The 14188-nt window shown below is 41.5% G+C and overlaps 1 protein-coding gene across 14 annotated transcripts in view; it reads left to right on the top strand.

Moving 5' to 3' along the window:
* Positions 1 to 14188, top strand: part of PTPN3 (protein tyrosine phosphatase non-receptor type 3) — a 229171-nt gene that overhangs the window by 192783 nt on the left and 22200 nt on the right. For all 14 annotated transcript variants that reach the window (XR_009758410.1, XR_009758412.1, XR_009758411.1 and 11 more), the window contains 3 exons: positions 1155 to 1216; positions 2587 to 2733; positions 3443 to 3571. Coding sequence is in view for 11 of the 14 variants with exons in the window: in XM_061589650.1 (XP_061445634.1) it covers positions 1155 to 1216; positions 2587 to 2733; positions 3443 to 3571 (338 nt within the window). In the remaining 3 variants the exon portion in view is untranslated. The remainder of the gene's footprint in view (positions 1 to 1154; positions 1217 to 2586; positions 2734 to 3442; positions 3572 to 14188) is intronic.

Here is a 14188-nt window from a genome sequence, read left to right as displayed (position 1 = left end):
CTGGCTATAACTTCTTCTTTTTTACAGAAATAGAGAAAATTTACAGGCATAATAGCCCCTCCTGATCAGCCTGTCCTTTAGTCTGCTAAATTCCAGTCAAATAGGTGCAGACTTTTTTGTTCTGGGCACATTACCATTTGATTATTATATCTTATAATGGAACAGTCTATAACTATTTATTTTTGACTGAATTTTATTAAATTTGCAGGTGTAAGGGAATGAATATTGCCAAATTTCAAAAGGATAGCTGCAGTAGTTTTCCTGCGATAAAGACCTTTTCAGTTTCGGAGTGGTTAAAAAAGTGTTCACTTAATCTCCCCTATTGTTTTGTGATCAATTTTATGAAAATAGTGAAAATCACAGAGTTGCCCCTCAATAAGAAACCTGCCAAATGTCAGAAGTATAGATGCAGGAGCCAGAGGGTTAGGATGAATGGTGGAACAATAGCTTCACGCTTCTGATCTGCTCAATTGGCATTAAAAGTCACAGAAATGAAGTGCAAACTGATTTGACAGGACTGACGTAGATGTGTGGGCCTGTGGCAAATGCAGAAGATTTGACCGTTAAATATTGTTCAAGCAAGCAGCACTAGCAGATCTAGCAAAGAGCACAGAACAGATCCTCCCCAATACGCTTTGATTGGAGATCCCTGGTAAAATCTTTCCCTCTGATTAGAAGCTAGACCTATAAGTGAAAAAGGGGTTTCCTATCTCCCCATACTGGCATTTTCCTTACATGGCAAGCTGGGGGAGAAATCTTTCGCTTTTGCCAAACCTACTGCCTGCACTTTTTAAAATTCTGAATCTCTGAGGCACCCCAAATCACTTCAGAAGTTTCTGCTTTTATTTGGGGCCCTTTGGAGCATCCCTGCTTTGTTCTGAAAGCCCCAAATCTTTCTGAAGCAGCCACTTCAGGTCAACATTCAGGACTGAACTGAATCCAATGCACAACCGTAATACATTCCATTGTTACCTATCTTATAGGCTGGTACATTTTGTCATTTACTTAAGTTCTCAAAATAGAGGGTCTGCAGAGCATATTGTACAACTAATGGATTCCCCCACCACTGTGATTTAAAGATGTATACTGTTATATCTCTTTAAGAAAAGCAATACTAATTTATGCAACCTAGTTACTATTTTTCCTCTTCCCAGATGATACCACCCGAGTAATACTGAAAGGAAATGATGATTATATAAATGCAAATTATGTGAATGTAAGTAATACAGACATGTTTTACAATTCTAAAGAATGCCATACTTAAATTAAAAAGCAAAGGTCGCAGTATTGATCCATAAAAAAATAAATCTAAAATTTACAGTTGGACAGAGCCTTCATTGGGACCAACCAAAAGATCACAAAAGTGTGGCAAGATTTTGAGTTCTCTCCATCACACAAGATGTTGCACAAAGCAGGGAGTGAGGGGGATATGTACCCATGAGGTCAGTTTGTAGACTCAGTTCCAAGATGGCAATTGCAGACTGAATAAGTCCTCCCAAGGTGCTATAGTTACAATTACACCCCTAGGATTGTGGGAATAACTAATCTCTTTGGTAATCTTTTTCCTAAACACCATTCATAATTAAATCCTTGGCTTTTCTAAATTGACTACCATTGCTTCTTTATCGCAGAATCCTATGTTTGCATCACCTGGGAAAGAATTACTCTTGTGTCTCTGAACAAAACAGTATGCATATTTGAAATTTTACATTCTGAAGCACAAAATTAAATTTACTATATATTATTCAACTCCCTAATCAAGTCATTTCCTAAGGAAGCTGACCACCTCACTTCTGTGTCATTATGAGAGAACATTGCATCAAATAACTCAGCTTTCTGATACTGTGCTGTTTGATTGTTGACTAACAGCTGAGGAATCAAAGTGGAACAAAATAGAAAAGGTCTTGCATAGTTGCCCAGGTTTAATGTTTGAAAAATGTATTTTTGATTAAGCTTAGATAGATCAGGTAACTTAGCTTTATTCGTGCTAGTTGTGAACCATTTGGGGAGAGCCTGTGTGTTGTTTGCATGTAATGAAACCATGGATTAGTGCTACATGGATAAGCCTCCCCTCTGCTTTCCCCTTGCGGCTGGGAGGATGACTTCTGCCAAGAATACTTTAAGTTTCAAAAGACCTCAGTTTAGTATTGTGTGTGAACCAGTAATCTTGGTCTGAAGCAGACACTGTCTAAAGCCAACTTCAAATCATGGTTTGGCTATTCCTGTTTCTATTTAGCACATAATGCTAAGCCAAAGTTCTTTGAAACTGAAAGCAAAATTTTGGTTGGAAGGGGAAATGTGTGCACATGTGAACTCGGAGCTTTATTTGGACTTGCTGAGGTCCATCCATGTATCACTAAGCCATGGTTCATCATTACATGCAAACCAGTGCTATCTGTGATTGTACTTTTCCTACCAGTTTTGGTTTGGTCAGGTGATTGGTGATGCAGCATTTGAGGATAACTTGAAAGTTTTTGTATTATTAATTTGTTTTGATTTTTACTCTCTTGCATTTGTTACTAGAAATGCTTTGAAAAATATGTGATTAAAAGTCAACTTTATAAGCAGCTTTCTTTCTTCTGGTAGATGGAAATTCCTCCCGCTGGCATTATGAACAAATACATGGCCACTCAAGGCCCTCTTCCACACACCTGTGGGCATTTCTGGCAAGCAGTTTGGGATCACAGATTATCATTGATTATCATGTTGACAACCCTTACAGAACGAGGGCGGGTAGGCAGATTTTTCTGGAAGTTTGTGTGTGAGATTTGCATGTAAATTGAAATGTGGTTTGCTAGTTTGCTAGTTTTCTTCTTCATTCTTCAGAGTAACTTGGGCGGCGGGGGAGGAGGAGGTGGTATAATAAGCTCCTGTTTGTGAAATTTTGTAGTCCTGAAAGTGAAGGTCACAATCATTAGCTACAACTATAGTGTTTTTTGTTAGTTTAAAACATTTTTATCCCACCTTTCCATAAAATGTTCAAGGCAGTGAACACTTAACGGCAATAAAACAATGACAGTTTGATAATTGTTATGATATAAAAGAGCAGGGAATCAATCAAAATACACCAGCAGAAGTTAGAACAATTTTCTTCATAACAGCTAAACATGATTTTGTAGGACTATGAACTGAATCTGGCAAGATTAAAATTAGAAGCTGTAAGTACTATTATTTGCAATAATCTGACTCATGATGACAGCAGCAGTAGTAGCAGCAGCAGGTGATGCAGTCTTCACAGAAAACTATAAAATGCAACGTGGTGCCCTCCAAATGTTGTGGACTACAGTTTCCATCATTCGTTATGCTGGCTGGTTGCATGCCAGTTTGTATTTGGTATGTACTAAGTACATTATTAATATCGGGTGTGCAACCTTCTAAGATTTCTATAGGAGGTATAGATGTGTCTGGATGGAAAATGAGTTTTTCTTTTCTTTTGTGTTAGACCAAATGCCATCAATATTGGCCTGATCCTCCAGACATTATGGATTATGGCAAGTTCCGTGTCAAGTGTCGATCTGAAGATTGCACCATTGCTTATGTGTTTAGAGAAATGGTTATTACAAATATTGAAGTAAGTGATATTTATTTTTTACTTTACTTCAAGAAAAAATGCACATTAAAATTTCCCATGTGCAGTTGTGTGAATGTAGTGCTTGTTGCCTGATCTGAATGCTGCACATGGTCTGTTGGTCACACTGGCAGCCTTCCTGGCAGATGTATTCGCAAAGGTGATTCAAGCCAAACTAACTTTCTCGCTATTACACGATAATAATAATACATTTTAAAAGCAACTCAGTTAATACGCTCTGGGCCTGTTACTTATTTGTATTTGTTCATTAATAAAGGTCCATTCAAACAGTACTTATCTCTGTGTGTTATGAAACTGGGAAAAGAGCTTTGGTCCTTTCTTGTGTTGCTGGAAAAACTCATCAGCTTGGGTTATAGTTTTACCTTGCAGCCGCAGACAGAGAAGACAAGTTGAGGGAATTAGGTGGCTCCCAGCATTCCTCCGTTCGCTTTCCTGCTTCCATCATACTGGTCGCATTCTGCCTTTGCTCCCATTTTTCCTCAGGTTTTTTCTTCTTATTAACTATTTTCTCTTTCTAAAGCCCTTTCTTCCTCCCTTTTCTCCAGCTATATTGTTCCAGTGATTGTTTTCTGTGTTTTCCCGTCCTTTCCCTTTCTCTGCTTGCTACTCCTATCTCAGCCTTGTTCGGCGGGGGGGGGGGGGGAGAGAACGAAAACATCGTGTCTTCCCTTTGCATGCAACCAACTCCTTCTACCTGAGTCCACCGCACCTTCATTTTGGGCACGTGCGTTGCACTCCGCTGGCCTCTTTTACCTCAACGAGGACCGTGGGAATAGTGTCCGGCGGTCATTTAACAGAGGCCATCCACAGCTGCTGCACTTCCTGCAGCCCGTAAGGCCAAGCCGAAGCACAGACATTTGGAGCCCCCCCAATGGCCAAAACCAAGCCCTAGTAGCCAAAAAGACACACACATTGGAGCCATCTGTCTCATGCTATGAACAGCAAGTATTTCCCTGCACATCGTGGCTGCAAAGCACAGAAAGGGAGGGGTGCCTTTCCCACTGCCATGGTGATACAGAGGCTCAAATTCAAAAGCAGTGGTCTCCATCTCCTTATACCTCTGGAGAAGAAGATTTTCTGATCTTTCCGGAGTCTCCCCCACTAGCTCAACAGACCCCTTCAGCCTTATCTGAAGTCAGACAGCCTTCATCCTATACTCAGGGTTTTGATGACGCTGACCAAGAGTTCCTCCTTAGTACCAACATACTGAGACAAATTAAAGAAGCCCTAATGGGGGAATTATTTTCTCATTTAGGGGCCTCCCCTCCCCCTCCTGATGCTTCTGAACCACAACACAATGTGCCTCATGGTTCTGCAGACCCTGGTGCACCTTCCTCATTGCAGGCCAGGCCTCCTAGACAGTTGCTGACACACCTGAATTGCTCTAATCATAGGCAAGCCCATACTTCCACAGAACATGCCTCTACCTCAAGTTCTCCTAACCCCTTTGCTTTGGATAGGGGTTTGACCAGGGTCACCTCCTTCAGGAATGATCAGGTCACACTTTCTATACATGCAGATCCTCTTGACCCTTTTATAGATCCTGGGTTGGAGAGATGGGAATGGAGTGAGGGCTCCATGGGGGAGGAACACACACCCCATCACCTGTTCCATGACTCTTATTTTGTTCCACTGCTGCACAGAGTACTGACCACTCTAGAACTTAATTCTCCTCCTACTGACCTGCCTGCAGCCCAGTCGAAAGGAAAGGCAGTGGTACCTGAACCAAAAGCCCCAGTTAAATGTATTTCAGTACCTAACTCTTTTAAGGCTTTTACTAAAGCTGTATGGGATACCCGCCTTCAGTATAAAAAAGAGGTTCTTTCGCTAATAAACTTTATAACTCCACGTTTACAGACATTTAAAATTCCAGCCATTGACCGCCCTGTTTTGGCTCTCATGGCCAAAAATGTCCTGCCAAAAGATGGGGATGCTCAGCTCAAAGATCCTAATGAGAGGCGCTTGGATTATTTCCATACATAGAGTGAATGAAGCTGCACCTTGACCATGCGTGTATCCTGCTCTGCTTCTATCTTCAGTCATGCAGCCTTAGTTTGGCTAGATGATTTAATTGAAAATCCCAACTAGGATCAGGATCATTTAGGCAAGACCCTGCTGAAAATTTCTAGGATGGCTGCCTGTGTGGCAGATGCAACTCTGGATGCCACCCAGTTTGTGGCATGGTCCCTTGTAGTGGATGTGGTGACCAGGAGGACCTTATGGAAGCATTGGGATGCAGATAACACCTCAAGAGTCAACCTCTCCACGGCTCCTTATACAGGAGGAAAGCTCTTCGGTGAAGAGGCATTGAAAGATGTTCTGGTGGAATAACAGGATAAGAGAAAGGTTTTCATTTCCTCGCACAGAGATGACAGGCGTTTTCCTTGCAGGTGCTCATCAAACCAGCTGAGTAATTCCTTTTGTGGTTCCCACTTATTGTCAAGTTATAAGGATACCAGACCAACCACTGGCAACTGGAACATACCCTGCTTTTCTCCATGTTTTCAGGAAAACTCCAAGCCTTCCATGCCCAGTAAGGGTGGACAGAATCAGCAATCATAATGACACCATAGTCCCAGAAGTTGGGGGCAGACTATAGCACTTTTTTCCAGCTTGGGTATCTTCAGCCACCAACAGATGGGTTCTAAACACCATCCCACAAACTAGATTTCTGCGCCCGACCACTCTCCCAATTTCTTCCTTCTCCAGTTTCCAATTCTCAGGAGAAGAGGGACATCATTCAGAAGGCTATCCTTCATCTGCTCTCCGTGGTGGCCATCAATCCGGTGCCTCCAGACAGGTCCTTCTTTGGTGTCTACTCAATATTCTTTGTGTTCCCGAAGAAGGATCGAAATGCCTGGAGAGCCGTCCTTGACCTCAGATTTCTGAATCAGTGGGTTGTGTACAGGAAGTTCAGAATGGAAACATTGGTCTTCATCAGGGAAGCTCTACATCCTCAAGATGTCCTCATGTCAGTAGACATGAGAGAGGCTTATCTTCATGAACCCATTTATCCAGAGCATTGGATGTTTCTCTTTTTTCTGCAATGGCCAACACAGTTTTGGGCCCTTCCCTTTGGGTTGGCATCAGCCCCGAGGGTATTTACAAAGATCATGGTTGCCCTGGTGGCGCATCTCCACCTCCAGGGCATCCATATTTACCCCTACCTGGACAATTTACTGATTTGTTCCCCATCCAGACAGAGGGCTCTTCTAGATCTGCAAACTACACTGGATTGCCTACAAGACCACTGCTTTCTAGTGAACTTTCAAAAAAAGTCACATATCCAGCTCAAACACTAACTCATCTGGGGGCCTTTCTGGACACTACTGAGGGCACAGTTTTGTTTTCACACAACAGTTCAAAGTATCAGGGCTGTAGCCCGACTCCTATCATGCTCCAAACACACAGATCTCATGTTTCTGACAAGGGTGCTGGGCCTCCTGGTGTCAGCCTCACAAGTGACACCATGGACCAAGCACCATTCCCCTAAGTTACAGTGGGCTCTCCTACCTTTTCAGGATGCCATTGCTGCCAAGCAACATATCCAGATTTATATTTCTCCAGACCTCCAGAAAGCAATGATGTGGTGGTCCAGCCTCCAACATCTGCAGAAAGGCCATCCTTTCAGAGAGATGACATCAGTCTCCTAGGGTGGGGTGTCCACTGCCAAGGCCATTCCATCCAAAGTCTCTGGTTTCCGGCTGAAAGAATGAAGAGTATCAACTTGCTCAAGCTCAGGGCAGCATGTCTTGCCCTGCAATTCTTCATACCTTGACTCCACCTCTCCCATGTTCTTATCAGAACACAAGGTGGAGCTGATGAGTTTCTGTCCAGCAACACAGAACTGCCTTTCAGGTAGGGAACCAACGGTTCTTTCTTTGTCACCAATGCGCAGGTATGCATACATGAGAATACATATACATATTTGCATGTTCTGATTCAAACATTAAATTCTATGTGCAGTGCAGTGATCCAGGGGAGGGAGCACTCAAGTCCTGTTCCTGCTTTTACTACATATTTTACTACATATAAAGGTGAGGAGAGAGAATCATAGAAACACAACCTAAATTTCAGCATCCAAGCTATTTTTACAGATTGAGTTTTATAATGATTATAAACAGGTCTCTGTGGGGAAAGAGACTTAAAACTAACATCCATCAGTCTTCCATTATTAGCCAAGTTTGATGTTGCCAAATTGTTCAGTGTGGTTAAAACAAAGAGATCCAAAAGGATCTCTCCAAACTGGGTGAATACACAGTGAAATGGAAATGTAATTAAGTGGAAACAAGTGTAAAATGATGCACATTGGGCCAAAAAAACAGCTAATTTCACAAGTACAATGGTGGGGTCTCCAGGAATGAGACTTTGGGAGTCATAGTAGATGGATCAATGACGATGTTGACCCAGTGTGCAGCAGCTGTGGAAAAGTTGAATTCCATGTTAGGGATCATTAGGAAAGGACTTGGAAATAAAACGGCCAATATCATAATGCTGCTATACAAATCTATGATGGGACCATGATTGGAATATTGTGTATACAATTCCGGTTGCCTCACTTGAAAAGGATGTTGTGGTGCTAGGAAATGTTCAGAAAAGGGCAGCCAGAATAATGAAGAGGCTAGAGTGACTCTAGGAGGAAAGATTATAACATTTGGGGCTTTTTAGTTTAGGGAAAAAAGGCAAGTAAGGGGGTGACATAATAGAGATGCACAAGACTATGCATAGTGTAGAGAATGTGGATAGGGATATGTAACTTGTGGACATCCAGTGAAGCTGAATGTTGGAATATTCAAGACAGATAAAAGACAGTACAGTACTGCTTCAGTCAGCACATAGTTAAACTTTGGAATTCACTTCCACCACAGGAAGTGATGGCCACCAACTTGGATGGCTTTAAAAGAGGATTTAGACAAATTCATGGAGGATAGGGCTATCATTGGCTACTCTCCATGATGGCTGTAATCTACCGTACAATTGGAGGCAGTATGCTTCTGAATACCAGTTTCTGGAAACTACAGGAGCAGAGAGTGCTCTTTCAGTCAGGTCCTGCTTGTGGGCTTCCCAAAAGAGGCATCTGGTGTGGCCACTGTGAGAACAGGATGCTGGACTAGAAGGGCCTTTGGTCTGATTCGGCAGGGCTCTTCTCACATTCTAAAATACAGCTGCCAATGTAAATGTAGAAGAACAAATTATCTGTTACAACACATAGGAAGCTGCATGGAAACCAATGGCACTGTTATTAGTCCTGATCCATATTGTTTGATGCAGCTTTGTCCATCCTGCTATTGTGTGTTGCAGTTTGGCTAGGCCCACTAACTTCTAATGAGCTTTGAGTATTCATTCAGACTTGTCTGTGACAGTGGGAAAATCTAGGCACTTGTAAACTTGGCTATGACGGCACAATCAGTATATGACAAATTTGGTTAGGAGTTCATTGCTAGTTCTTGCAACTGTCCTTCGTTAGACAGAGAGCCTGCCAACATTATGGGTCTAGCATCCTAAGTCAGAGTGGGCAGAGTTTTTCGTAAAAAGGAAGTACCACTTTTGGACCAAAGTGCGTATTACATTAAATATGTTATCACACTGTACTCACCTGTTTTTGTTTTTTTTAAAGCTGTAAAGAAATCAGGATCAGAACTATGATGCACAGACTTGATTGTTCCCTTCTGCTGCAGTCTGTATAAAAATTCTCTCCATCCCCAAAGCTACTATTTACCCAAAGTTGCAATTTACCCAAAGCAGCTTTCCTGCCAGGATAAATAGCAGGTTAGGTTCCAGAGGCTGATTTTTATAAGGAATGTGATCCCAATACAAATTCCCACCTCTGACTGTTACTTACAACAAAACAGACAGACATATTAAATAAGATCTCACACGTGATCGTGTGAATTTGCCATATGATACGGACATGGTTTGTTGTGAAAGTAGGCAGAGCTACAAATGCAAATACAATTTCTTCCTTTTTGGCAGACATTAAGAAAGAATAATAAACAAGGGTCACATCCATAACATACATTTAAAGCACATTTTAACACACATTTAAAGCTCATGGCTTCCCCCAAAGAACCCTGGGAACTGTAGTTTAAGGGTGCTGGGAATTGTAGCTCTGTGAGGGATAAACTACAGTTCCTGGGATTCTTTGGGGGGACATTATGTGCTTTAAATGTAGATATGACCAAGGTGGCAGAAACCAGGAAAGTCTAAACTAATGAGTACAGATGGGCAGGGGAAGTGGGGCCACCCATTTTTTAATAATTTTTATAACATTTTTAATATCATTGTAGACGTATTATTAAGGCTCTTGTTTAGTGATTGTATCCATTAGTTTCTGAGAAATTTAATCTGATATACTGCATACTGTCTATGTCTATTATATATTGGCTTTTACTTGACTTTTCCCAACAAGGCAAAGTCAAACCCTACATACTTAAAAACCTTAAAAATAGTTCTCCAAACATCAGGATTCATGAGAAGGGCTTGAAGTCTCTCTAATATGCTTCAGCTTAGTATATATCACAGTTCCCCAGATGTTGTTGCACTACAACTCCTGTTATCCTTGGCCATTAGCTAAGCTGGCTGGGTTTGATGGGAGCTGTAGTGTGACAACATCTGGGTACCCAAGATTAAAGGTCATTCAGCCTTCTCTCTCTCTCTCTCCCCTCCCCTCCCCTCCCCTCCCCTCCCCGGTTTCATGGAAAAGTTCTTTAAGGCTTTCAAAAGATGGAGATGATTTTTCCTCTGTATTAATCTGCTTTCTTGAACACAGCTTTCAAAAAATATTTTATTTACAACACAATTGTATGAATTCAGAAGCAGCCACATGTTTTCAGTACAACTTATTCCCAGGAAAGTGTACACAAGTTTGCAGAGTTAGTCTGTTAACTTTATTTCACTTAACTGGAAAGTTCACACTCATATTTGCTATAATTTACTATATGACAGCTAACATATGCATCAACTGATGATGCATCTGATGACATGGTCTGTAATTCATGAAAGCTTATACTATTATAAATTGTATCTAAGGTGCTATAGGTATCCTTTCTTTTTCTTATAGGGTTAGACTCAAACTTAATCATGTTTTGAAGTAAGCCTATTTAAATATTTAAGACTTTAAGTTAGTCATGACTAAGGATGGGGGAGAAATTCAGTTCAGTTCACATTTAAAGCTGTATCTATCAACCTGACACTTTCCAAAACAATATGAGAAATGAAACAGTCATCTTGTGAAATTCACACTTATTCGGATTTTGTGATGCAGTTCTCCAACCAACCAACCATTACAAAAAAATGTATTAAAGGAAAGTGTGCATAAAAAATATACACCTCATGGCTCTGATCCGGGGGGGGGCATCAGGCTGACCTGTCCAAGTCAACCCAGGGGCCATCCTCCCTGCCTTGGAGCAGCTCCCAAACAAGTTTTGGAGCGGGGCTCATAGTTTAATTAGGGTAAACAATAAAACCTAATTAAGCATATGGTTGGGAGGGAGAAGGAGACATTGTGTCTTCCCCACCCCTCCTGACCAAGAGCAGGGGTCAGTTTCTGCATAGCAGCATCTGCACCCTGCAGGATTGCTCCCTTGCCTCAACAGCTGATGAGCAGAAGGGCGGGATGCTATGTGGTGCTGCTCACAAAGCAGCATCTATACAACATAGGATCTATGCCTCTGCTCAACTGCTGTTGAATGGAGGCATTCATCCTGTGGGGTAGTTCTCAGGCAGGAAGGAGAGCCTCAGAATTGGGCCCACTTTCTTATGCTTGGCCTGTTTGTAGGTTTTCTGCCTGATGGCTGCCTCTTCTTCCTGCCTGATGCCCTGCCCCCTGACAGCCCCAGATCATTCTGGGTCATCCATTCCGACCTGTAGCCATCTGTGGCTGTCTCAACCCAACTCAGCCAAGACCCAAGAATCTTTAGATAGGCCTGATTTGGTTTGGGGCTGAGTCACATCTGGTGCACAGCCCTAACAAAAATGAATATATTGGTGAAAATAACATACAAAAATGTATTATATTAGGGGGAATTGCTTGCAAAAATTTGTACATTAGTGAAAACTGCATACAAAAATGTGTGTGTTAGGAGGCATTTGCACTAAAATGTTGATGAGTTTTCATGGGGATTTTTTTAAAAATTCACAAATTACAGCAGAAATGTGAAGAGCTGAATTTAAGATGGGGGAAAATGAGAAATGCAGAGACCTGAATTGACAGATCCTTCCATCCCTAGACCTAATTTAAGTCCTACTGATTTCAGTGTTATTCTAAATAAAGTGTGAATCTTGATCCATCCCATACAATTTAAAAACAAAAATATGATGATGTAATCGCCTTTCACATATCTGTGTCAAGGTGATGTATCTGATAGAGTATCACCTGACATACCCTTGGGCAGAAATATCAGAAGTAATTTAAGGGAAATACTTTTTAGCGCTTGAAATGCACTAATATAAGATTAATATGCATTAATATAAGATTATAAGGAAGGGGACTGGGCAGGGCTGGCTGGCACTGTCCCTTTCAGCCAGTAAGTGTGTGTGTGTTTGACTGCACCAGTTTGATAGTCTGCCTTCTTACCTTGTGTGTGATTTCTGGCTGCGGGTAAGAGTGGGCTGTTCTTTGTTTGCTTGTTTTGCTGATTGCAGAGGGTTCCTTTTTCATTACTGGCTGAATGAGCACCCCACCTAGCAGACTGAAAGAGAAAAGGCATATATATGGATGTGCACACACTTTGCTTTTCTGATGGGTCTGTGAGAAATTCAGATCCAGTAGAATTAAAATGAATTCTCTTGAATTTGCATGATTTTACACAGGGTCCTCAAATTAAAGATGACAGTAAAAATCACAAATCTGGTGCTTGCCATCAAATGTAAAATCTTCATTATTTTTATATAGAATGACAACAAAACCACCCACAAATCATGTACATCTACGGATACGGATATGGCATATGATTTTATGGTGATTTTGCATTGATCCCTTGGAAAAATGATGCGGATCCATTAGGGATGGAAGAGAATTTCCTAAAATTGAACTTGGCACCAGACTTCTCTTTAGTTTGCACATTCACTATCTTTGCAGACCAATCTTGAATGCTGCAAGACCAATTGCAATCCTGAATGCTGCCAGCTTCTGTAGCCCTTCCTGATACCATTTTTTTTTTAAAAAAAACCCACATTGAATATAACAGTATTATTATTGTGTTCCCTTTAACTTCTGTCAAGTAAGAGTTCATGGTAGCCCTTAACATTCATTATTTGCTGTAGAGTTACTTTAGCAAACTGGAAAGAAGGTGTTGAGGCTGTTGGGCAAAGCCCTGAAAAAGCCGGAGAGAGAGACTAGTTTTCTCTGTCCCCAGTGCCTGCACCCCCAATCTGTAACTTCCTTGCTATCAATGGCCTTGAAGAGGGAAGGGAAGGGGCGTTGCAAAATCAGGGTACCAGAGGGAGGGAATCATCTACCCTAACTGGCATTGTTCTCCAGGGCTTCAGACAAAAATCTTTCCTTGTCCAGACTTGTGAAAACTGACCAGCATGCTTCTTTGTTTTGCTAACAGACTGACCAGGGATCCAATAAAACTTGGGAGGAAGAGAAGGCAGAGGGGGAGATGGGTGTTATGGAAATATGCAGAGATACTCAGCATCTGAGCTGCATGTGTGCAAGTGTGTGTATTTACCTAAATAGCAGGCCTTTACCCTGCATTTATATCACTGAGACATGGAAATAGAAATGGGCTGCCTTCAAGTCGATTCCGACATATGGTATAAGTATAAAAGTTTATTTCCAGGGCCAAAGGCCAACAGATAACGAAAACAAAAAAGTCACATAACAGTAAAATCAGTACAACATTTGTAAAAACTTGCAAAACCAAGCAAAGAATGGGATAAGATACAATCAGAATAAATTTAATAACAAGACACAAATCTTAAAATAGAAAAGTTAAAATTCAATTATGAATTTGCTCCATTATGAGCTATATCCAATGAAAGCGTACTTTTAAAATTAGCCCTTAAATTTCTGGCAGCTATAGTAAACAGCGAGACGTTATACATGATATATGGCGACCCTATGAATAGGGTTTTCATGGTAAGCGGTATTCAGAGGGGGTTTACCATTGCCTTCCTCTGAGGCTGAGAGGCAGTGACTGGCCAGTAAAATAAGAAAAGCTACTTTATTTGTAGAAATACATAGGAAAGGCATACCTAGTTCTAACTAAGTGGGAGGCGCAGTGCCCAGACATGGCTATTGTCCTCATGGCTAAGGAGAGAGAGCAAAAGACAAAGATGTTTCCTCTCTCCTCGGACAGTCGAAGAAGAAGACAAAGGAGGGGCAGATAAGCTCCCCTGAGCATATCATTTTACAATGGAAGGAAGTTAGGTAGAGAAGAGCACAGGTAAAGGTAGGCAAGCCTAGCCAGCTGGAAGACCCTAACTCTATCTTCTGGAATACAAACAAAAGGACCCAAACAGGAGTTGCTCTTGCTCTGCTTCCAACAATTGGGTGGGTGATTACTGGGAAGAGAGAAAACCACTTTCCTTTCCAAAAGGAAAGCATTGTTAGAAATAACAGTAATATCATTATTTGGGGGGGGGACAAACAAA

Source organism: Rhineura floridana, chromosome 11 (genome assembly GCF_030035675.1).
Source record: "Rhineura floridana isolate rRhiFlo1 chromosome 11, rRhiFlo1.hap2, whole genome shotgun sequence".
NCBI lineage: Eukaryota > Metazoa > Chordata > Lepidosauria > Squamata > Rhineuridae > Rhineura > Rhineura floridana.
The sequence above is the reverse complement of the archived record's forward strand: the minus strand, read 5'-3'. Positions and strand labels throughout refer to the sequence as shown.